Raw genomic sequence first — 25,913 nt, forward strand, 5'->3', positions numbered from 1 at the left:
TCTCTGCCCCTCCCCTGTTCATGCTCTGTCTCTCTCTGTCTCAAAAATACATAAACGTTAAAAACAACAACAACAACAAAAACAATTAAAAAAAAAAACGGTAGTATATACTGTGTTCAAAACTCAGATATTTATGGAAGGATTTCCATTGCAGGGACTGTGCTGGGCTTTGATGCATTTTTACAATGTGCAAGGTAAGGGTGCCGGCATCTCACTCTTGATCTCAGCCCACGTCATGATCTCACAGTTTGTGAGTTCAAGCCCGGAGTCGGGCTCTGCCCTGATAGCGTTGAGCCTGCTTGGGATTCTCTCTCTCTCTCTCTCTCTCTCTCTCTCTCTCTCTCTCTGTCTCTCTTTGCTCCTGCCCCTTGCTTTCTCTCAAAATAAATAAGTAAACTTTAAAAAAATTAAATAAATAAATAAAATGAGCAAGGTAGTCCTCTATTTTAAAAAGGTCACAATCTGGGGCACCTGGGTGGCGCAGTCGGTTAAGCGTCCGACTTCAGCCAGGTCACGATCTCGCGGTCCGTGAGTTCGAGCCCCGCGTCAGGCTCTGGGCTGATGGCTCGGAGCCTGGAGCCTGTTTCCGATTCTGTGTCTCCCTCTCTCTCTGCCCCTCCCCCGTTCATGCTCTGTCTCTCTCTGTCCCAAAAATAAATAAAAAACGTTGAAGAAAAAAAAATTTAAAAAAAAAAAAATAAAAAGGTCACAATCTGATAGGAAAGAGAATGGTCGGCATATACACAGTTTATTTAATATAAATTAGACTGTTGGGCTGGCTCATTCGGTTGAGCATGTGACCCTTGACATCAGGGTCATGAGTTCAAGCCCCGTGTTGGGTGTGGAGCCTACTTAAAAATAAAAAATTCAGTTCCTCGGTCCTAGTAAGCACATTTCAAGTGTTCATTGGTTACGTGTGGCTAGTGTCTACTGTGTTGGATAGTGCAGCTTTAGACGATCATTTATTACATAATTAATTTTGATATCTAAATGAGGAAAATATCTATAGTGCAGCCATTTTTTTTAATAGCTTGATTTTATTATATTTTTTAAAGGATTTTAAGTAATATGTACATACAACATGGGGTTCAACCTCGCAACCCTGAAATGAGGAGTCACACGCTCCTCTGACAGAGCCAGCCAGGCGCCCCTTAAGATTCATTTTGAGACAGAGAGAAAGAGTGCCAGCTGTCACGCATGCCAGTGGGGGAGGAGCAAAGAGAGAGGGAGAGAGAGTCCCAAGCAGTCTCCGTGCCCGGTGCAGAGCCAGACTCTGGGCCCCGTCTCACGACCATGAGGTCACGACCGCAGCCGAAAGCAAGAGTCGGATGTTTAATTGACTGAACCACCCAGACCACAAGATTTTTACGTAATCCCTACACCCAGTGTACTCGAACTCACGACCTTGAGATCAAGGGTCACATGCTCCAGCGACTGAGCCAGCCAGGTGCCCCTGAAATGCAGTCATTTAAGTAGGTGTCTCTAGGCTGAGGTTTTATGAGTAATGCAGATTCTAACTGATGATTTGTATTCTAATTGATGATATCTAAAACATCCTGATTTTAGATTGAAGAAAATGTAATTCCATTTGCAAAAAGATCAGATGGAAGTAATCAAGAATGGGAAAAAGCCTCATCTCAGTAGAGTGTTGTCTAGAGAATAGTTTTGCAGTTAGGAGTGTTGGGAGGCTACAGTGAAATTTATGGATTTTCTGCCTCTTTGGGTGGAGCAGAAATTCAAAATTGAGCTTTATAAGCTATTTGGTCTCTTCCCAGATCTTTTATTTGTTTATTTTCCGGCTTATTGCCTCCAAGAGTCCCTTTTAGCTGTTGAAAGGAATATTTAACTCCAAACCCTGCTAATATTTTGAAAAACCTATTGCATTCCTGGTAACTTAAAAAAAATTTTTTTTAATGTTTATTTATTTATTTTGAGAGAGAGAGAGAGACAGAGCAGGGGAAAGGGCAGAGAGAGAAGGAGAGATAGAGAATTCCAAGCAGGCTCTGTGATGCCAGCTCAGAGCCCGATGCGGGGCTTGAAACTCATTAACCGTGAGATCGTGACCTGAGCCGAAATCAAGAGTCCAATGCTGAACCAACTGAGCCACCTAGGTGCCCCGTTCCTGGTAACTTCTGATAATTCCTGCATATATGTGTGTTAAGTGCATGCTCATGTATGTGAGTGGTGTGCCTGCCTTCTGGGTACTCTGTATACACCATGAGATTATATTCGATACTTGTTCCTGATATGACAGTTTTCTCCTTTCATGAAAGATATTCCTTCTAATGGAAGGAAAAATCAATGCAATATCAGAAATACTAACTGGGAGTGTATCAGCCACAGCTGATCTGGGATGTGAGGCAATGAGAAATAATAGAACAGTATCTCTTGGAAGTGTCAGCCAGGATGGTGAGTCCTTCTGAATACTTGCAAGAATGTAACCTTCACTTCCAAAGTGATAGGAGAATGGATTTCTCATTTTGTGAAACTTGAAATGCAAAGCTGAAAATCTGGAAATGCTTGGAAATGATAAAAAAAAAAAAAAGACTTACAAGGAGCCTTCAGATGGGGGATAAAGTCATAATGATATAATTTTGAATTTAAAAAGCCCTGTTTGGTTTCTTCAGGAAGAGAACAGGCAACAAAAGGCTTAGAATATTGAGATCATCTTCATGGGGTTATTAGGAATGCTGGATGTTCATCAAACTGTTTGGGCGAAGCAGGGAAAGGTGGAGCAGGGGGTGGGGGCAGGTGAAAGTCATGTCAGGTAAATGTTATGTGAGTGGAGTTTCCAGATGCATTAAAGTTCTTTCCCATTCATATTCTCTGTCGTGCCAACTTTGGCCTTTGATTAAGAGAGAGAGACTGTTATTGTTTTTGTTTGTTTTTTGTTTTTAAAGATTATTTATTTTGAGAGAGACCAAGTGTGGGAGGGACAGAGAGAGAGAGAGAGAGAGAGAGAGAGAGAGAGAGAGAGAGAATCCCAAGCAGGCTGTCCACTTTCGGCACAGAGCCCGATGTGGGACTCGAACTCACGAACCAAGAGATCATGACCTGAGCCAAAGTCAGATGCTTGACAGACTAAGCCACCCAGGGGCCCCAAGACAGTTATTGTTTAATGGGTGCAATTATTCCCATTCTACAGGGGAGGAAAATGAGGCCTGTAAAGGTTAAATAAGTCATCCAAGGATACATACCTAGTAAATGAGTATTGGAGTCAGGTAAGCCTGGAATTTGGAGTCCACTTTTGCCATCTATTAGCTTAGGGACCCTTGGTCAAATCACTTCATCTATTCAGAGATTCTGATTGCTGCTCAGTCAAATGGGAAAATTATAGCACCTCCTATCACAGAGGCCAGGTTGGGGAAGGGGTTTGGCAGTAACTCAGAGTTGGCATATTTAAAGTTCCTGGCACAGACCTAAATAATAGCTATTATCACTTGCTGACTCTGTACAGAATACTAGAGATGTTGTAGGGAGACACAAAAATATGGATAAAGATATTTTTCTTATTCTGCAGTAGTAGAACATTTTGAGTTTCTCTCCGTCGTTTGCCCCGAATGTTTGGAGGGGTGAGGTAGGGTGGGGCAGGAAGCGTCAACATTTGTGATACTTCATCTTCGGCATTTCGTTAGGCTCTGTCAGATCAGCTTTGCCTCCATATGAAAGAAAAATCCTACTTTGTAAAATGAGTTAAGATAATGGGAAAAGGGCTGTGGCTAGCATTTTCATGCAGAGCACTTGATTTTCGACAACAGGCTGCTGATGTTAATTGGGAAATGAACTGTCCTACAGTGTATTTATCCATTCTGCTGTTGATGACAATACAGTTGTTTCCAGATGGGGACTGTTACTCCTAGGAACATCCTTGTTCTGGTCCACTTGTGTATTCTGGGGTACTAAGAGTGGAGTGGCTGGGCCATAGGGCACACGTAGCTTCAACTTTATGAAGTAATGCCAAATCATGCTTCCGGGGGGGATGCACCTGTTTATGCTCCGCCTGTAATGTGTGAGAGTTCCTGCTTACTCCACATCATTGCCAGCACCAAGTATCGTAATACTTTTTGTCAATCTCAGGTTGTTTTTGTGTGTGGGGGGGGGGGGGCGGGTATAACATCACTGCATAAACATTTCCCCATACGGTTACAAATTCTATGTATAAAATTTTTTTTTTCAACGTTTTTTATTTATTTTTGGGACAGAGAGAGACAGAGCATGAACAGGGGAGGGGCAGAGAGAGAGGGAGACACAGAATCGGAAACAGGCTCCAGGCTCCGAGCCATCAGCCCAGAGCCCGACGCAGGGCTCGAACTCACGGACCGCGAGATCGTGACCTGGCTGAAGTCGGACGCTTAACCGACTGCGCCACCCAGGCGCCCCAACAAATTCTAAGTATAATTCGCAATATATGTACAGTATTTATGTCTCATAATTTGTGTAATCAGCCCCTTAATTTTCTCGAACGGTTGTTTCATAAACAGTCCTTTAGATTTTTTTTTCAAACTTTTCAGCATGATAAAACACTGTGACGGACAATCTTTGCCTATAAAACGTTTCCTGTGTTGTAGTATTTCTTTAGGGTCAATTTCTACAGTAGAATTGTACGGTCACAGTTGACAAGTAAAAAGAAACCGTGGGCACAGTCGCCTTGGGGGTGAGAGGAATTGAAGACGGATGTACAGGGAGGAAGTTTGCCTTTCTAGGTCCTGAGAGTTGGCCCAGCCAGGTGGTGGCCACAGCGGCTGCAGAAGCGGGAGGGCAGGGAACAGAGTCAGGGCCCAGAGCTTAGCCAGAGGCTTCTACTTTCTTTCTAGTTCTATTTTCCAAATTTGTGACAATGAGGAAAGGAATTGGAATGTCACCTTCTCCAGGATAACAGCATAAATCCTGGAAGTCTCACTGGTAAGGAAGAAAAGAGAACACAGGAAGACAGATTTTAGGTTTTGTTCTGTTTGTTTGCAGACATTCGTTGAGCTCCTACTTGGAAGTGCTGTACCTTACTACCTCCTTTAATTCTCAGCAGTGACCCGAGGTGCGTTCCGTTATTGTCCTGAGCTTACAAATGAGAGCACCAAAGCTTTGTAGCTGGTAGGTGGCGGCACCAAGATTTGAATTCAGGCAGTCGGTTTCCAGCACACCATACTGCCTCCCTGTAAGAGTGCAGGATCATTTATACTTAGGTGTTTATGTGAGAGAAGCAGCAGATACTTGTCAGAATTCAAAGAAGGGAGAAGTGAGTGTGGACTGGGTGCACAAGGAAGGCTTCAGCGAGCAGCTTCCTCTTTTGATAGAACTGGGACTCGGGCTGTTTTTTCAGACATCACATCAGATTTCTCTGGCAGTTTCACCTCCCACCATCCTTATCTTGCAAAGTGAACTGATAAAACACAGAGTGAATTCACGGACAGTGTGTTCCTGAGGTGTAGCTAGCTCTTCCTTCAGATTCAGGATGTGCTTGATGAAAAAATTCTCCTGGGCTGGCCATGCGTAGAGTGGAGTCAGCTAGAGATTTCCAGAGAACCGCTTCCTCTGAGGTCCAGTGAAGTAGGAGCTCTGAGCGTCACGGCTCCAGCAAATGACTTAAGTGAATGGAACGCTCTGTGCCTCGTGCCAAAGAAGGTGTTTTCTGACCTTGTTGTGGACTTGTGGGAAAATGCAGTAGCAAGCAGCCCAGCGTCCTGTGCAGTCATTAGGTGGTCAAACCCTTTCGTAGTGAACGGTAGGATCAAAAGGAGAGAAATAACAAAGCCCAGTAAGTTCTAATCCATGTGTACTGATAGAAAAAAAAGGCTCAGCAGCGCCTGGGTGGCTCAGTCAGTTTAGGGTCTGACTCTTGATTTCAGCTCAGGTCATGATCTCAAGGTACGTGAGATCCAGCCACGTGTCAGGCTCTGTGCTGAGTGTGGAGCCTGCTTGGGATTCTCTCTCCCTCTCTTTCTGTCCCTCCCCCTGCTCATGCTCTCTCTCTCTCTCTCTCTCTCTCTCTCTCTCTTTCAAAATAAATAAGTAAATATAAAAGGAAAACAAAGGCTCAAACCAATATGGGAAGCCCACAAGAGAATAAAGCCCACAAATTTGTGGAATTCTCTGCTCTACTTCCAATGTAAATTTTTAGTAAACAACTCAGTATGTAATGAACCTGAACCAAATCTGTGAACTGTAATACATTCTTCTGACCAAATCAGGACTTAATTGTCAGTTGTTTGTTCAACAAAAACCTTATAGACTCACTGCATAATGGCACCACCTGTCATCTCTCCTTTCCCTTCAGTTTCAACAGCTGGCCCCTCCTCCGATGTCACAAGAGGCCAGACCTGGAAGAACTCTGTTCTGTAGACAATTTCTCCAGAGAAAAAAATCCCTATACCGCCCACTCCTATCTGCTGTAGTGTTCCCCCTTCCAAAACCCAAAGTTTTTCCTGTGAAAGTTATCACAGTTGCGCCTGAGTTGAAAATAGATTTTTAATTAGAATTTTAATTTTGAGATTATTGTAGATTCACATGCAGCTATAAGGAGTAATACAGAAAGAGATCGTGTACCCCTTACCTAGTTTCCCCAAAGGCAACATCTTGCAGAACCTGTATAGTAATTCAAATATCATATTAACAGTGATACAATCTGTGATCTTATTCAGATTTCCCCAGTTTCTCTTGTATTCATTTGTGCATTTAGTTCTCTGTAGTTATTTTGCACGAGTGGGCCCTGTCCACCACCACAATTTAGATACAGCACGTTCCATCGCCTCGTGTCACTCTTTGATAGCCATGTCCATCCCCTCCTGCGGTGGCCTCCCCGCCCCACCTCGTTCCCCGTTCTCGGCAAACACCAGTTTCTTCAACATTTCTGTAGTTTTGTCATTTCAAGATTGCTACATAAATGGAATTGGGGATTGGCTTTTTCACTCAGTATAATTGCCCTGATACTCACCCAAGTCATTGTCTAGCGGTAGCTTGTTCCTTTTTACTATTGAGCCATAGTCTGTAAGACGGATGCCCCACAGTCTATTCACGTATTGAAGCACATGTAAGCTGGTTCCAGTTTTGGGCTTCTGTGAAGAAAACTAACATGAATATTCGTGCGCTGGCTTTTGTGTGAGCATACATTTTCTTTTCAATCTGGGATAAATGCCTAAGGGTGCAGTTTCTGGGTCATATGGTATTTGCATGTTTACTTTTTATTTTATTTTATCTTTTAATGTTTATTATTTTTGAGAGAGAACGAGAGAGAAACAGAGTGCAAGCAGGGGAGGGGCGGAGAGCAAGGGAGACACAGAATCCAAAGCAGGCCCTAGGTTCTGAGCTGTCAGCACAGAGCCCGATGCAGGGCTCAAATTCATGGACCATGAGATCATGACCTGAGCCGAAGTTGGATGCTTAACGGACTGAGCCACCCAAGCGCCCTTATTTTATTGTATTGTATTGTATTGTATTGTATTGTATTGTATTGTATTGAAAAAAATTTTAATGTTTTTATTTATTTTTGAAGGAGAGAGAGAGAGACAGAGCATAAGTGGGGGAGGACCAGAGAGAGAGGGAGACACAGAATTCGAAGCAGGCTCTAGGCTCTAAGCTGTCAGCACAGAGCCCGATGCGGGGCTCGAACTCACGAACTGAACTCGAACTCATGACCTGAGCCGAAGTCGGATGCTCAACTGACTGAGCCACCCAAGCCCCCCTATTTTATTTTATTTTATTTTTTATTTTTATTTTTTTATTAAAAAAAAATTTTTTTTTAACGTTTATTTATTTTTGAGACAGAGAGAGACAGAGCTTGAATGGGGGAGGGTCAGAGAGAGAGAGAGGGAGACACAGAATCTGAAACAGGCTCCGGGCTCCGAGCTGTCAGCACAGAGCCTGATGCGGGGCTTGAACCCACAGACTGCGAGATCATGACCTGAGCCGAAGTCGGACGCCCAACCAACTGAGCCACCCAGGCGCCCCTTATTTTATTTTTTAAAGTAGACTCCATGCCCAGCGTAGAGCCCAATGTAAGGCTTGGACTCTCAACCGAAAGATCAAGACCTAAGCTGAAATCAAGAGTTGGAAGCTTAACCAACTGAACCACCAGGTGCCCCTTTATGTTTAGTTCAGTTTAGTTTAGTAATCCCTACACCCAACATGGGGCTTAAACTCACAACCCCGAGACCAAGAGTCACATGCTTTTCTGACTAAGCCAGCCCGGCACCCCTGCATGTTTAGTTTTATAGGAATCATCATATGAATCATCTCATTTCTCTGTGTCCTTGCCAGCATTTAGTGCTATCACTATATTTTAACCGTTCTGATAGGTGTGTAGTGATATCTTGTGGTTTTCATTTGCATTTCCCTAATGGCTAATGATGCTGAACAACTTTTATGTGTTTATTTGCCATCTGTATTTTTTCTTTGAGGAGATGTCTCTTCATGTCTTTTGTCCATTTTTAGTTGGATTGTTTGTATTTTTTTACTATCGAGTCTTGAGAGTTCTTTATGTATTCTAGATACTAATCCAACTAGTCTGTTGGATATGTGGTTTTGCAAATATTTTCTCCCCATCTGTATCTTGTCTTTTTCATCCTCTCAACAAGAAACACAAAGCAAAAGTGTTTCATTTTGATATGGTAAAATGCATTTTTTTGGACTTCTTAATGCAGCCTCAAGTCTATAGGGAAGACAGCGTTAGAGACCAATTTCCGGATTTCCTGTAAAATCTTCTTTAAAATTCATTGCTCCTGAGAAATGACTAGCGTGAAATTATTGCATTGGCAAAAAAAGGGAACATTAGAAGACAAGTTTGCCAGCCTGTAGAGCTCGAGTTGAGTCTTTGTGCTTCCCTATTTTTTATCAAAGTTTTAGAAGTTTTGGGCTTCTCTGCCAGATGGTTGCTAACGCTAAATAAATGCAGTGATTGTTTTCTTATAGTCATATAGAACCTATGTTAAAAATTAAATATAAACATTAACAGTGGTCATTTCCATGAGGGTCTGGCTGGCTTAGTCGGTGGAGCGTGCGACTCTTGATCTTGGGGTTGTGAGTTTGAGCCCCACACTGGGTGTAGAGATTACTTAAAAATAAAATCTTAAAAAAAAAAAAGAGAAGAATGGTCATTTCCAGTTGGAAATGCATCAGCCTAGAAGCTTTGATCCTCATTTATATTGAGGTTGTTTATATATGTTTATATCATACACATATATATATGATTGATTATGCATTCACCTTAAGCTACTTGTATAAATTTTTAAATACCATTTATTCTTTTCTTTCCTCTCCTTAAATCCTCAAAAAATAAAGAAGCTTATTGCACTTTTTGTCTTATGAATGTTTCTCCCAGAGGGAACACGTTCTTGTACTATTAAATCAAAATGCAATATGAAAGGAAATACATTTTCCTTTACTTTGTAAGAGGCTTACATTTTTATCCCTTTTTAAAGTCGGACTTTTCTTTATGTCTATTTCCTTCTCCCTGCTGTAATGTAAGCCTGTAACACCTAAGGAGGTGAGGTTCATGAGGAACCACTTCCTTTTTTGCCCCACTGCTGAACCTGAGACATAGCTATCTTTACATCCATAACAACGTTCTTTCTTTGTTGTTGTTTGTTTGCTTGTTTTTTTTTTTTTGTTTTGTTTTGTTTTCTTTTTAATGTGTCTCTCCCTGTCTGGATGGATTCAAGACTGGACCGTGTCTCATTTATTTTTTATTTCCAGCACCAAGAATGGACAGAGACTGTCACACCAACAGCACTCAATAAATCGTTGGAGAATTCACAAACTTCCGTAACTAGTCAGCATCTGAAAATTGGTAATATTTATTATTCAACAAATTTTATTCCTGTATATTATTCATTCCAACCCCTTGAGGGCAGGAGTTACCTTTTGCTTATGTCTTATTGTTTTTTAAGCCCCAGTGCTTGGAAAATAAGTAGGCATTTAGTAAATGTTGAGTTCATCCATCATTCAACAATACATTCAACATATATTGAATACGTGATGCTGTGTTAGGGACCATCAGGAATGTACACATTTACCTAAGAGGCCTAGTCCTTCAGGTAACCCATAATCTAGTGGAATCACATATTAATTATCACATAAAATACATTTTTTAAAAAGTTTATTTTGAGAGAGAGAGCATGTGCATGAGTGGGGGAAGGGCAGAGAGAAAGGGAGGGAGAGAGAGAATCCTAATCATGCTCTGTGCTGTCAGTGTGGAGCCTGATGCAGGGCTTGAACTCACAAACCTTGAGATCACGACCAGAGCCGTAATCAATAGTTGGGACACTTAACCAACTGAGCCGTCCAGGAGGCCTCACATAAAAATATTTAAATAACATGGTAAGATACTGGAACTTTTGTGTTAAAAAGAGAAATACAGGCATGGTTAGATAATCGTCCACTGGGGGTCATCTGGCATGGATTGACCAAGGAAGGCTGTTTAGCTAGTAGCCTGAGAAAACTCTGTGCCCCGCCCCCCGGAGTTCTCTGCTTACTCTCCTGTATTCATGCTGTCCATAGCTGTTGCCGCCTCTTGAAATGCTACCCTTCTACTTGTCTTCTTTCTACCCCTAGTCAGCATTTAATGCCATGTTAGTCAGGATTCTTAAACCTGGCTTACCCCCCAAAAAGCAATACATTTCTTCATATGGGGGGCTAGCCATGTCTGGTGTGATGGCTCGACTGCATAATGAATGGAAGCCTGCAATTTCTCCCCTCGCTGTATGTGCACACCATTCCTCTCTAGAGGCAGATGCTGTTTCTCCTCCCCTTGAGTCTGGACTGGACTGGACTTTTGACTCCTTTTTACTAACACAGTGTGACAGAAGTGATACCCTGCCAGTTCCGGGCCGGGCCTTAGGGGGTTTGGCAGCTTTTGTTTTTGTTCTTTTGGAAGCCAGCAATTATGTAAAGAAGTCCAGCTACCCTGATGGAGAGAGGGGAGCCTTGGGAAAGAGGAGACTATAAAATACAAAATTATTTTATTAAAAAAGAATACAGAGGAGGCACCTGGATGGCTCAGTCAGTTAAGCCTCGACTCTTGATTTCGGCTCAGGTCATGATCTCATAGTTTGTGAGATCGAGCCCCATGTTGGGCTCTGTGCCGACAGCTTGAAGCCTGCTTGAGATTCGCTCTCTCCCTCTCTCTCTGCCCCTCCCCTATTCACTCTCTCTCTCTCTCTCTCAAAATAAAAATGGATAAACATTTAAAACAAATACAGAGACCTGGCCAGCCTGAGGCATTCCAGCCACCCCCTGGACTGAGTGAAGCCATCCTGGACTCTCCAGCCCCAGCCAGTGTCACCGGGAACAGAGAAAAGCCACCCCCCCTTGGGGGCCTGCTCAAATCGCAGAATCACGGGCAATTGAATGCTAGTTGTTATAAGCTAATACACTTTAGGATGATTTGTCATGTGGAAATAGATAATGGGAAAAGCTGGATGTAGTCCCTTAATAATTTAGTAATGAATCTTTCTCCTTTCATGGCTCGGCTTTTTTCAGGGGGGCTGTCTTTGTATGGTGGCAAGGATGCCCACCACTGCAGCAGGCTTATATCCCACCAGCTTAGCAGTGCTTCCTGCGGGGGCACAGCTCTTTCCCAGTGGCTGCAGCAGGCATCGCGGGTGACTCCTGTGGGCTCAGACTGGGGCACGTGCCTGCTCCTGCATTAGTCACAGTAGCTCCAACTGGCCTCTCCCTGGAGCCAGGTGAGGGGTGTGGGCTGCCTTACCTAAACCACTTGTGGAGGATGGGTGTCGCATAGGGCCCAAAAAGAAAATCCAGGCGCTGTTTGGAGAATAAAGGGCCGCCCGCTAGGCAGGCAAACGTAACAGATTCGTACTACAGAAGTCAAGGGGAATCCTACCTCTTTCACAAAGCCTTTTCTTGTCATCCTAAACTTTAAACTATTGCAGCACAAATGACCCGATCCTTTTCTTTGGATCTAAATCTTTGGATCCATTTTGGATCACAGTAAATTCTTTTTTTTTTTTTTTTTTAAATGTTTATTCATTTTGGGGAGAGACAGAGAAAGAGAGCACAAGCGGCAGAGGGGCAGAGAGAGAGGGAGACACAGAATCCAAAGCAGGCTCCAGGCTCCGAGCTGTCAGCACAGAGCCCGACGCGGGGCTCAAACTCACAAACCACGAGATCATGACGTGAGCCGAAGTCGGATGCTTGACCGACTGAGCCACCCAGGCGCCCCTGGAAGTAAATTCTTATCTCACACCCTAGAGTTTGCACCTTTGTATTCCTTCTTGATATGGATGTATTTGTGACATTAAAAGTGTGATTTGGGGCCCCTGGGTGGCTCAGTCCGTTAAGTGTCCAACTCTTGATATCCGCTCAGCTCATGATCTCGCAGTCCTGGGATCGAGCCCCATGTCTAGCCTCGAGTCAGGTGCTCACTCACTCTCTTCTGTCCCTCCCCTGCTCATGCGCTCATGTACTCTCTGTCTCTCTCTTGAAATAAATAAACTAAAAAATCTTTTTGCTTTTTGGTAGAGAGAAGGTCTTGGGGAGGTGTCAGAGGCACAGACAATTCTTATCTTGACAGGAGAAATTTGAAATTTGTGTTCTCTCTCTCTCTCTCTCTCTCTCTCTCCCTCCCTCTCTCAGAGACTGACAAAATCTTAGGCATTGGTCTATTTGGACCCCACTTCCCAGTAGGAGAGCCAAATGGTGATCAGCGAGAGGCTGCTTGTTTTCTTTCTTTTGGAGGGCACTTGCTTTTGTGCTATTTAATTGGTGTCTTAAAAAAACATTATTTTGTATGAATGTCCCATAGAGCAGCTTTTGGTTAACTAGTTTATGACATAAATGATCTAGAAAAGAACATCCTCTGCTAATTGAAATTTCAGTGAGCCTAATGAAGTTTTAATTCATCATTCTCATCGAGGGCCAGCATTTTCCAGGATGGAGTTCTAAGGAACACCAAGGCAGTAATAGATATGGGAAGCTTATGCCTGTTGGCACAACTACCAAAGCCCAGCCTTGGTTTGTCAGGGACCTCACTTAGGTGTGGCCTCTCTAAAGTTGCGCACACCATACTACACATACAAATGCACCTGAGTAGTACACCTGGTGTAGCCTTAAGTAGCTGGAAAAAAAATTGGGCGTCAGGCAAATGAGGGGGAAAAACCCAGAGATGGACTTTCACAGATTTTCAGAATGGATCTTTGTGAGATCAGATTGACATAATGACTTACTAATAATAGACCACCTTTCTTTTATAACAAGGCTTAATACTTTTTTAAACGAGTTTATTTATTTTGGGGACACCTGGGTGGCTCAGTCGGTAAGCATCTGACTTTGGCTCAAGTCATGATCTCACGGTCTGTGGGTTCGAGCCCCATGTTGGGCTCTGTGCCAACAGCTCGGAACCTGGAGCCTGCTTCGGATTCTGTGTCTCCCTCCCTCTCTGCCCCTCCCCTGCCTGCACTCTCTCTCTCAAGAATAAATAAACATTAAAAAAATTTATTTATTTTTGAGAGAGAGAGTGTGTGCATGCACAAGTGGGGGAGGGGCAGAGAGAGAGGGAGACACAGAATCTAAAGCAGGCTCTGTCTGCCCTGACAACCGACTTGGTGCTTGAACTCACAAACAGTGAGATCATGACCTGAGCCAAAGTCAGATGCTTAACCAACTGAGACACCCAGGTGCCCCCATCAAGTTTTAATACTTATAAACGTGCTATCACATTTGTTTATTTGAGCAGATACCCCAACTGGTAACTTACTCTCAGGATTAAGGATGCCATTATTACATCTGTCCCTGAGTCTTTGCTGTCTTTAAAAATTTTAATTACTTGGAAACATTGTGTGTGTGTGAATGAATACACATCCAGTGTACCAGTAGTCATTTGTTAAATAGAACCTTATTTATATTATAATCTTATACCTCTCTCCTGTCTGAATCCTTTGTCCCCCCTGACCAGAGATATTGTCCTGAAATTTGCATGTTTCAAGCTCTTGCTTTTCTCCATAGTTTTAGTTATAAGTCTTTGTTCTCATAAAAATGGCATTATTCTTCATCTTTTTTAACTTTACATGAATCTTCATGTACATTCATGTGGCTTGTTTATTTTGTTTCTTAGTATAGATTGTGAACTTCATCCATACTGATTCTTTTAGCTTGAGTTCTGTTTGTGGTTTATCTTTATTTTTATTATTATTTTTTTCATAAGCAGAAGTTAAAAATGTTTAAGGTTTATGCTTTTTATGACTTGAGATCATAGTGATATTATCCCATTTTCCTCTGGCAGCTTTAGAAGCTGTGGTTTTTCAACTTTAGGTCTTGAATCTATCTGGTATTGATTTTTGTGTATGCTGTGAGGTAGGGATCTTCCCCCCCCCCCCCGCCCCCCTACCAAGTGAAAAGGCAGAGCATGACCATCCACTACTTTGCTTAAAATTTTCTAAATCTTTCCTTGTACCTCAGAATTAAAGTCAAAGTTCTTAAAATGGCCTAAATCTTTTGTCCTATGTGATCAGGCCTCTGAAATGTCTCTGACTTCATCCACTGTGTTTACGGTGAATACTGGCCTCTTGCTTTTTTAAACACTCCCAAAATGTTCCTGCTCCAGGGCCTTTGTACTTGCTGTTCCTTCTGTCTGAAATTTTCATTTATCTACATCGCTGGCTTCCTTACTTCTCGGGTCTCTGCTCATATGTCGCTTTATCAGAGTGGCCTTCTCTACTCACCCTAGCTAAATTCACATACACACACTTGATATCTCTCTTCTCTGCATTCTGCTTTGGAAGAACTTGCCTGAAAAACTTTCCGGACCTGTGTAGTTGTGTCTTGAATTGGGGGCTGGGGAAGGGGGTGTGGTGGGCAGTGTTTTAAAGTGTTGATTTCATTTTTTGAATGGTTTTAGGACTATATAGGGTTTTCTGTTTCTTCTTAAGATTTAATAAGTTTGCCCTCTTTATTTAAAAAAATATTTTGAAAAATTTTTTAATGTTTTTAAATTTATTTTTGAGAGAGCACAAGTAGGGGAGGGGCAGACAGAGAGGAGGACAGAGGATCCAAAGCAGGCTCTGCACAGACAGCAGTGAGCCTGATGTGGGGCTTGAATTCACAGTGAGATCATGACCTGAGCCAAAGTCGGATGCTCAACTGACTGAGCCACCTAGGTGCCCCTAAAAATATTTTTTTATTTTACTTTTTGAATAGTTAATATGTGCACACAATGAAAGTGTTCAAGTTCCAAAAGCATGTACAGTGACAAATAAATCTTTTCCTCATCCCTTTCTTCTAGCTGTCTAGGTAGGCATATTGTGGCTTCCATTTTATGCCGAATTTATTAAAAAGATTGTTTCTTTAAGATTTCATTTTTAAGTAATCTCTACACCCCGTGTAGGGATTGAATTTACAACTCCAAGATCAAGAGTCACATGTTCCACTGACTGAACCAGCCAGGTGCCCGTATCCCAAATTTAAAAAATAACACATGAGTGAGGTCGGTTTGGTCCAACCATCTATCTGCAACTGTTCTGTTCTCCTTTGATCTTCAAGTCTGTGTGTGGAGATTCTGTTCCTGTCAGAGTCTTCCCTGATCTCAGCAGAACCCCTATTTTTTAAATGAACACAGATGCCTGTCTTTACAGTCCGATGGCTCTTCTTTGGCTCTGTGGGGACATCTGCTCTGTTCATTACTTTTACCTGCATCTGGGAGTCCCTAGGGAATTTCTCCTTGGTCAGTGGCTTCTCTGACTTTATTGGAATGGCTCTTCCTGCTTTACTGACTTAGGACTGTGCCTCCCCTCCCCAAGAGTCAGGCTTGAACTCAGGAGGGCTGCTGCTCATGGGAGTAATTCATCCATTCACAGGTATAAATGGAAGCACCTAGTATGTGGCCCCTCTCCTGCCATCAGTTTCTTGTCGGTTTCCCTCGTTTCTTGTTTATCCTCTCAGAAAAATATGCCTTGCATATATAAGCCTATACATATATTCTGTTTTTACATAGATGGTGGGATACTGTGTATGTTATTCTGCACATGACTTTCTTTCACTTAACCATGTATATTAGAGATATTTCTGTGGCTATGCATAAAGGGCTGCTTCATTCTCTTACAGTTACCTAATATCCTACAGGATGTATATATCATAATTTACTTACTCTGTCTCCTTCTGAAGGACATTTAGGTTGTTCTCCTTTTGCAGTGGACTTCTAACCAGTGTCCCTTACACATCTCTAATCAGTCAGTGTTTCCCATGGCTATAAGATAGATGTCCTTAAACCTCCATCCTGATACTGTCGTTTTCCTGTTCAGAAACCTCCAGCAGCTGTCTAGCACCCACAGAAAAAACTGAACTTCTCCTTGAGGGTAAAGCCCAGCACCACATGGTCTCCACCTACTTTTCTGCTAGTGTCCTGTGCCTAAAGACACCCCCTAAACTGGTGACTTGAGGTTTTCCCAATGGACCTTTGTTTTTATGCTCAGTATTTTTCTTGTGCCTGGAAGACCTTCCCCCTAAACCCTTTGAAGGGGAGGAGCATTTGCTTCCTTCCTTCTAGGCTTGTCACCTGTCCCCCCAAACCCCTCTTTGGAGCAGCTGCAATCTCAGTATTTTCACTCAGTCTCCCACTAGCACACCCTTCCTAACCAAACCATAACTGGATGTTGGCTTAGGTAAAATATTTAATTGTTCACTAGTCAGGGCTTTCTCTTGTAGACTCCAAATTTCTTGTGGGCAGGGACTATTCCCTGGAAATAGGGAATACTAATATGAAAAGATGTATCTTGACTTCCAAGTAACTTCCACATAAAATAGTGAGCCAGATACACAAAATTAAAATACACAACACCATAGACCTTTGTTTAAATGGGAGTGTGCTCAGTAGGATAAGAAAAACATGGGCTTAAAAAAAAAAATCTCTGGTCCCTGCCCCAGGGTGTGGCACATGGTAGATGCCCAGTAAGTGCATGTTGAGTAATAGAATAACATAAAAGAAAGCATTTAAGGCAAGCCTCAACGTCTTGCCAAAAATCCACCTTTTATCATAAACATACAAATAAGCCCACAGATAGGGTAGATGTCAATCAAATTTTGAAGGAAACGAGGCCAGGGTGGGAGAGGGTGGATTCAAGTTTCAGCAAGGGAGGGAGGCGGAGAAGTTGCACCCGGGCAGGGTCTTGGGCCCTGCGGGTGGGCAGGGGGAGGCGGGGAGAGGGGAAGGGGGAGGAGACTCTGGCGTCCCTGCCCCGCCTCCCCCACCCCCTTTCCCACCCCCACCCCCAGCGGCGGCGGCGGCGGCGGCGCAGGGCTGCCGCGCGGGTGTCGGCAACAGCTGCAGCAGCCCGCGCCGCCCCCTCGGCCGCGGCTCCCCGGGCGAGCCGGAGCACGGTCGGCGGCTCGTGGCGCGGCGGCCGGGGGAGACGGGAAAGTTGCCGGCGCGAGCGCCGACATGCCGGGCAGCGACACGGCGCTCACCGTGGACCGGACCTACTCCGACCCGGGCCGGCACCACCGCTGCAAGAGCCGGGTGAGAGGCGCGGGCAGGGCGGCGGTGGGGGCGCCGCGCCGAGGGGCGAGGCCGGGTGGGCTTCGGCTCCGGTGTTAGCCAACTCTCGCTCCCCGCCTCTCTCCCCTCCCCTGCTGCCACGGGTCCGCGCCGAAGGGCCTGGGAAGGGTGAGGGGCGTCGGAGCCCGGGTCGGGGGCAGAGCAGAGCCGGGCCCGCCGTACCCCGCCCTCCGCCGCTGCTCGGTCCCCGCTCGCCTGCCGGACCCGGGCGCCCGGTCTCCCCGACGGCCCCGCGCTCCGCCGCCCTCCGCCAGGGAGCGCCCGCCGCGCGGCGCCCGGACGCGAGGGAATCCCGCCAGCCGCGGCCCCGCCGGGACGGCTCGCTCGCCCTCCTGACCGCCCGTGCTGCCCGCGCCTCCCCGGCACTCGGGGTTGCGGGCGCGGGGCAGAGGCGGCGGGCCGGCTTCCCGGTCTCGCGCGGCGGCCGCCCCGACTCCGCCCGTGTGAAAAGTCAGCCTTCGCGCCGCCGTCCCGGAGTTCCCAGCCGTGCGGAGCGGGCGCCCTCTCCATTGTTTGCAGTGTAATTTGCTGTTGCTGATTTTGGCTGTGGGCGAAAATAGCTCTCAGAGCAAGCAGCAGAGACGAGCCCTGTAGTGCTTCGAGATGAAGACGGAGGCCGCAGCCTGAGCGCCGGTCCCTCCCGGGAGGGGACGCCCCCGTCGGCTCGGGAAGGTGGGGGGGGACCTTGGCTCTCCTGGGCAGTTCGGCCCTCGGCGTGTCGTCCTCCCCTTGAGAAACCGCAGGTCCTCCACCCTGGCACTTGTTCTGGCGGAGGAACCTGGAGTTGTGCTTTGCTAACTACTCGTTCGAGATCGCAGCATTTGAGTGTCAGCCTCCCTGTATGAAGTCCACAGGTAGAGTTTTGCTCAAATTCTGGCCTGTCATCTCCCGAGGTCGAGAGGCCACTGGATGGGAAAAGCGGCAGTAGTGACAAATGCAGTTCTGCCTGTGTTGCAGGATTTGGGTGTTTAATCACCATTCGGAGAACTAATCAGTTATCCTATAAGTGAAGTAACTAGTTCCTGTTTTCCTTTTTTCCTTTAGTATCTTTTTAATCGAGTTAACAGAATGGTTTAAATTTTTACAGATTGAACTTATTTGGTGGAGTAATACTTACCTTCTGCAGCCACTTCACGTTTCTCCACTCCCCCAAGAGAATTCTTATGTTCTGCACTTTAGTTTTTTATTGAGGTGTAGCTGACATTGTTTTGTTTTGTTTTTTAACATACAATGTTGTATTTAGTTTCAGGTATACAGAATAGTGAGTGATTCGACAGTTACACTACAAAATGTTCACCATGATATGTTTTGCATTTTCTTTAAAAGTTTTGTAGCAGTTTGTTATGAAAATGACCATGAACTCCATTTGGAAAAAAACAATGGTGAAAGATCATTGGTTACCTACAGTTAGAAATTTTTGGAAGGATGTCTGCTGGTTAACACAGAGTTAACCAGGAAGAAAGGTGAAGATCTTTTTCTAATGCATTTGTAATTGGAGGAGTCTATTAATGTTTCAGTTGACAGAAGAAATTTCAGGCTTGAAAAAAAGTGTGGAAGCTTGGTTTCTCTTGTCACAACTGTGATAATCTTTGTGTAAACAACAAGATTAGTAATCTTTGAGGGATGGGTGGCTCATTGTGAGCTCATTTAAGCGATTTGGCAAAACTGAACCTTTGCAAAACCGCTCTTCGTATTCTGTGAAATGGTGCTGATAGAGTTCCCACCTGAGCTACCTAGATGGAAAGTGGCAAAGCAAACGTGTAACTTAACTGCAGGCTTAGTTTGCCTCCGCTGTTTCTGCCCGTGTTCCATTTCCACACACCCCTTTTCTGTTAAAGTACCACAACCTTATGCGAAAGGGGTTTCTTCTTTTCTTGAAAGTTCTACAGGTGATGTTATAGTTACTACATTGTTTTGTTAGCATGGGACCCCTGATTTTTTGTTTTTATTTTTTAAAGTTTATTTATTTATTCAGAGGGTTGCGGGGGAGGGGCAGAGACTGAGGGAGAGAGAGAATCCCAAGCAGGCTCTGCCATGCCCCGACACGGGGCTCGATGTCACCAACGGCCAGATCATGACCTGAGCTGAAATCAAGAGCCAGTGTTCAACCAGCTGAGCCACCCAGATGCCCCGACACCTGCTTTTTAAAATAGATTGTGTATTAAACGTGAGTTAGACATTATATGTACTGATTATGCTAAATTAGCTCATTGGGCAAATGAAGTCTAGTGAGGACTAGAGGAACTCAGACCAAGGAGGACTAGAACTCTAGTAGACAGTGACAACACATTCTGTTGCAATGATGCTGCGATCCCTGTGTAAACTTTTTGACTGTCTACTTTTAGGGTTTTGTTGTTGAGATGGCCAGGAATAGAACTGGAGGAAATTTTGTAAACGCCTCTAACTTTTCTCAGGTGAGGCTGATGTAATTTTGAGTCTGTCCTTAAGGCTGCAGTAAGCCTGCTGTGATGTGATTTATCCCATCAGATGATTCTAGCTCCTGTTTTGTGGAACTCCTTTAGAGTTAACAATAAAGACGTATTTTCTTTACACTCAGAAAACATGCGAGGCAGAAGGAGAACATCTGGCAGTATTAGGGTTTAATTTCTTGATGTCACCTTCCCCTTGGCAATAAACTATCTAGTACAGGATTTTATGAGAACCTTTTTGTGGACTCTTGGTAAATTAGCTCACCTAAAAATACTATGAGGAGAACTGGAGGTGCATGTGAGGAGTTGATTAGCCTTTCAGAGACAGGCAGTTTCCTCCCAGGAAGGCTCTAAGACTCCAAGACTCTAAAAGATCAAGTTCTTGGTTACCGAATGGTCATTTTTTAAGTTCAAAACTAACACCGTGTTGAGATAACAGGAAACATACACATCTCTCTGGGTGAGCTTGGTTAAGCCTTTGAGACTAGAATAATAATGAGGCAGTGTACTATTTTAACATTGCAGAAATCTATTTTTACAGCCAGGTGGATTAACCTAGATATCTTACCCCCCTCCCCCCCGCCCGCAGTGAAAATGTAATATAACTAATGAATTCCATGATTATCTCTAAGCTGACAAGTCAGGATCATTCACAGTTTTAAGCTTAATCTGTGTAGAACTCAGAAATGATGCATGTTAACTCAACACACAAAATATCCCCCTACTTTAAAAGAAAGCATGCATAATTAGAATCCTACCTTTTTTTGTGCCCTAGATAGTTAAAGCCTGTCATCATTTTAAGAACACAGTCAGTCTGCTTTGCTCTAGATTAACTGGTTTTTATTAATTATGTGTGAATCAAATTTTTGTTCTAACTTTAGATGTTATAAAATGCCACTTTGAACCACTTGTGGATAGTGGTCAGCAGCTAGGAATCTCCGGTCTTGTGACCTGGATCATATCCCGGCTCTTCGCATTTCCCAACTGAGTGACCACTGGGGCAAGGTCTAACCTCTCTGAGTCTCCAGTTCCCTCTGTAACAGAGGTGATAATAGTCCCTACTTCAGGGAGTGAGTGCATCATGAGTCTTCAGTAAGACAGCATTTGTTACAAAAGAGAAAAGAAAGAAAGAAAGAAAGAAAGAAAGAAAGAAAGAAAGAAAGAACTAACAGAATCGCTCGTCATCCTGAGTACTTACCTTCTCTCCATCTCTAATCTGTCAGCCGTCCCACTGGGCCTTTCTTTGACATTTCTCTGGAATTGGTTCCTTTCTCCAATGTTCCCAGTCATCTCCCACCTTAGTGTAGCCACTTATGACTTCTGGAAGAGAGAATGGTGTATTCACTTCCTCATTGCTTTATGATTTCATCAGCCCCTATTCCATCCTGCCCGCAAGGGCCAGAGTATTCTGCCTACAGAACTGCTTTCCTTAGGCTACCCCCCAGAAGGCAGGTCTTGCACTGGTTCTGCCATGTACCCTATAATCCTTCTCTGTCTTAGTTTCCTCTTCTACATCCTAGGGGTGTTACGAGGAATAAATGCAGTAACATCTATAAAATGTCTGGTACCCAGAAAGAACTCAGTAGATGGTAGCTATTTTGATAGGTTTTTTTTTTGTTTGTTTTCTTGAGAGAGAAAGAGCCTGAGCTGGAGAGGGGCAGAGAGAGAGAGAGAGAATCCCAAGCAGGCTCTGTGCTCAGTGTGGAACCCGTCACGGAGCTTGATCTCACCACCGTGTGATCGTGACCTGAGCCAAAATCAAGAGTCAGATGCTTAACTGAGCCACCCAGGCGCACTTAGATGGTAGCCATTTTTGTTATTACTGTATGAGAAGTGATCATGAGCTTCAAAATGGGAAAACTGCTAATTTTGTGAATAGAATAGATTCTTGCATTTTTAGCATTTTGTTCCTCCTCCGTGATACGTGTTCCTTATCACATTGATTGTTTACATATTTGTCGCTATGTTTATAAACTGTAGACGCTGGCACTTTGGGAACAAGAGCTTTCATTCATTCAACAGATGCTTGCTGAGCACCTTTTATATGCTAGCTGCTATTCTAGGCATTGGGAATATAATGGTGAATGAAGCAGCCTCTCTCTGGAAGCTTAATTGTATTTTATTTTGTGATTGTATTTTATTTAGACTAGTGGCCCCAGGAAATACCCTCCTATTTTACAGGAGGAAATGATAGTAAGTATAGGAGTCTCTAACATCTGAAACAAAACCTGTGTTGGGCACGGTGGCTACCTGTAGTACCTGTGTAAGTGTTCTGTGGTTTGGAAATAGATCCTGAGTTGCCTGATGAGTAATGGCCGAAAGCATTCAAGAAGGGGCTGTCCTAGCCCTTCTCAGAGTGGAAGTGGTTGGGCAATGATGTAATAAGTTGATCGCACACTTACTTCCTGGGCAGGAACAAAAGTGAGTGGGAACAGACTTCTGCCTCGGGGGGGGGGGGGGGCCTGACCTGGCAAAGGGGTAACCTGAGTAGTTTGTGAGTCCACCTTTAATCAGCGATGTGTTATATTCCGAAGAGTTCATTACAAGCACGGCGAGTAATGATGAGTGCCTCAAGTCCAATTTGTCTGAAATTCAGGACGGACAGGTTGCTGTGGGGTGTGTATTTCGAGCTGGGCTGTGCTGCTGGCTCACCGGTTCTCCCTTCATAGGAGAGCAAACTGCCAGCCACCAGCACACCCGCTTGTCACATCTGCTGTCGAATACCGAGACAGCTGCTCCCGAGTTGGGTGGCGAGATGTGTTTTGCTTCAGAGCCACTGCCTGAATTTCCAGGGCTGCTCTTAAGGTCAGAAACCAACCTGATCTTTCTGGATGGAAATTGCCCATGTTTTGACTTAGGACAGGCTGCAGCGTTCAGCCCTGCTGTTTCCTTATTGCATTTTTAAGTTGTTAGTGGAGGGGGTTGGTGAGAGAGAAGGAAAAGAACCATGAATCACTCTACTGTGAATCAGAATGAGGACTTTACATTCCTTGGAAAAGGAACATCAGGATATATGATCTGTGCGTGATCCAACTGCTTCCATTGGATTGGGGAAAGGGGGGTGCTACCGAAGGAAAACGGTGTATTTGTTGATTATTCCTCTGTAAGGAGGCAAAAAGAACATAAATGAAAAGTGCAGGAACAATGTTAACAGCCAGCATGTGCCAGTTCCTTACTGTATACCAGCCACAGTGTTAAGCACTTCGAATGCACTGTCTCCTTAATCCTCACAAAGCTTATTTATAGTTCCATTTTACAGGTGAAGAAGTTGAGGCCTGGGCAGTTTAAATGATCTGTCCAGAGTCTCGTGGCGGTTTGGAAATGGTAGAGCTAAGATTTGGTGAATCCAGATCTAATTGCAGAACTTGCATTTTAACCACTTCCCGTCTTCTGTCTCAGATGAATACTGGAAAGCCGCTCAGTCTCAGTAAACCTGTCCAGTCCATGTGAAGACGGTTGTGTTCAACTTCTGCAGGGTGCCTAGCCAAATTGTGTTTGGGATTCTTATGACACAGCACTTTGCCAGTCTTTGGTGTATATAGTCTTATGTGCCTGGTAAACTTTTGTTGAATGAATGGTGTAGAGTGATAATTTATGAACTTTTTATGATGCTTGCAGTACAAGATTTTTGCCACTATTTTGGAGAAGTCTTAAAGGCTGTTAAATAAGCTCATGATTTAACAACATCAGGAAAAAGGGGCGCGTGGGTGGCTCAGTCAGTTAGGGGTCTGAGTCTGGCTCACGTCATCCTCTCGTGGTTCATGAGTTTGAGCCCCATGTCAGGCTCTGCGCGGACAGTGCCGGACCTGCTTGGAATTCTCTCTCTCCCTCTGTCTCTGCCCCCACCCCACTTGTGTTATCTCTCTCTCTCTCTCTCTCTCTCAATAAATAAGTGAATAAACAAACCTAAAAAAATTTAAAATGATTATCAGTAAAGAACCATCTTCTAGCCTGGTGTTTGGTCTCCAGAACGTGAGCAATTGAAGGATATAACAAGGGCGGTTCTTCTTGTGACAGTCTGGTCACAATCTGGCCTCTGCAGATCTCCCAGTAGAACTTTAGCTTCTCTGGACTGATGGCATATGCTTCTCACTATGTGAGGCAGAGTATTGGAAAGTAGACCCAAAGGTTTTAACCTGTTAGAACTGGAAGGGGATTTAGTCATGAACTCCAGAGCTTTCCCTTGGTGGGAGTAGAAAAGTGACAGCAGCCAGACTGTAACCAGTCAAACCACGTAACTAATGCTGGCTGACCAGGACTAACCATTATACCAGTCTCTGTCTTAAGAGAATTCCTTAATAGAAAACTGCTTTAAATATTTTTAGATACCAAGCTAATTGCTAAGTTATATGGGATAAATATCTTGAAATTTAAGTAGATGGAGAAATTTGGAATTATTTTCAGTAGAGATTTAATTGGTGAACAGATTTTACATTTTGCGAGTTTTCTAGGTGGAAAAAAATTTGGATGATTTAGTGTTAGGCCATCATCTTCATGAACTTGTAGATTTTTTTTTATTAAAACATTTTTTAAAAATATTTATTTTTGAGAGCGTGAGAGCGAGCGGGGGAGGGGCAGAGAGAAAGGGAGACACAGAATCCAAAGCAGGCTCCAGGCTCTGAACACAGAGCCCGATACGGGGCTCAAACTCATGAACCGTGACGTCATGACCTGAGCCACAGTCCGGTGCTTAACCAACTTAGACATCTAGGCGCCCCTGGAAATTTTTGGTGGGACTACGGTGAGGAGGGTGTGACATTTCATACATCAGACTGTGTAGCTGCACTAGATGTTTCGCTGCTTTTAAAAATTACCTTTTCTGATTTTATTGTTGTTTCCCCTCCATCCACCCCAAAAGTGAAGTTTTGCAGAACGAATTCATCTTTGTCTTTACCTTCCGCTGTTGGGATAGGATATTGGGGAAAACACATGTGCCAGATGTGTAAGTCACGGAGCACATTATATACACATTTAACTTAGAATGCAGACCTCTGAAGCTTTCTGTTCCTGTGAGACTCTAATTGAGGGCATCTTCCAGCACCAGGTGTTTTTAGCATACGTAATTTTCATGCAGCATAGCCCCTAAACAAACCAGAAACATCATCTGGTTCTTAGCCAAAGAAACAATCATCTGCCCCCACACTGGGAGGAAGACAGGGGTAGAGTCGGTCGGGCACATTGCCCGTCCTCAGAGAAGCGCCTCCCCCAAGGGAAACTATGTGCATTCTGCCTTCCACGGCCAGGAAGTAAGGTGTGGCTTCACATAATAGAAGACATTACTACTTGGATGTTCCACAGGCACCTCAAAGTCTACGTGTCTGACTTCATTCATTCTCCCAAGTCCCCCCACCTGGATAATACTTTCCCTGTGCAGTGTATTCCCAAACCCGATGTTTGGGAGCTCCCTCAGCCCCCCCCCCCCCCCTTACCCCCCACATCCAGTGGTTTACTTCTTAGGTTTTCTCAACCACTGTTTCCTCTTGATCCCCGGCATCACTTTCTTAGTTTACTTCGGGATTTGAAGATGAGTGAAGGGTTAAGATGGGACTATGGAGTCAAACTGAATGTCTGCCCTCCACTTACCAGGCATGTGAACAACCAGGAGAAGTGGTGTTAGGAAACCCATCGCGGCGTTTATTGTTCTGACGTTGAGTCACTCGTTGTCTGCCACAGAGTTCCCCAAACCTCAGTCATTCCCACACCTACACAGAGCTTTGTACCACCTGTGCTATTATTTACTTAATATTTCCATATCCGTTCACTCCTTCAAACTTTTTTATTTTTAAAGTAGCAGTGTTCCTGTTTTAGCTAAATATTGTCTGAGCCCCCAAGGCCTGCAGTTTGAGATAAAGAATATTAGCAAACACTGGAGCTTTCGTAGAGCGCTGTTAGCACTGAACAGAGACTTTCTCCTGGATGAATCACCTGCATGGCCTTGAGGGTTGTTTTCAAGGAAGTTACTGGCTCACTGTGATTCTGTGTTACTG

At 44.2% G+C, this 25,913-nt stretch overlaps 1 protein-coding gene across 6 annotated transcripts in view; it reads left to right on the forward strand.

Annotated features, from left to right (window-relative positions):
• Window positions 1-25,913, forward strand: part of TMCC3 (transmembrane and coiled-coil domain family 3) — a 289,849-nt gene that overhangs the window by 193,693 nt on the left and 70,243 nt on the right. Inside the window, exon 1 of one of the 6 annotated variants that reach the window (XM_019446441.2) lies at window positions 17,212-17,458. The exons of 3 other annotated variants lie outside the window; for them this stretch is intronic. In XM_019446441.2, coding sequence (XP_019301986.1) covers window positions 17,381-17,458 — 78 coding nt within the window. In that variant the 5' untranslated portion in view covers window positions 17,212-17,380. Of the gene's footprint in view, window positions 1-17,211; window positions 17,459-18,240; window positions 18,352-18,939; window positions 18,961-25,913 lie in introns of those variants that run through there. 2 more of the 6 variants (XM_019446445.2, XM_019446450.2) reach the window with 2 other exon arrangements.

Source organism: Panthera pardus, unplaced genomic scaffold, assembly GCF_024362965.1.
Source record: "Panthera pardus isolate Hobbes unplaced genomic scaffold, ASM2436296v1 HiC_scaffold_6, whole genome shotgun sequence".
Lineage (NCBI taxonomy): Eukaryota > Metazoa > Chordata > Mammalia > Carnivora > Felidae > Panthera > Panthera pardus.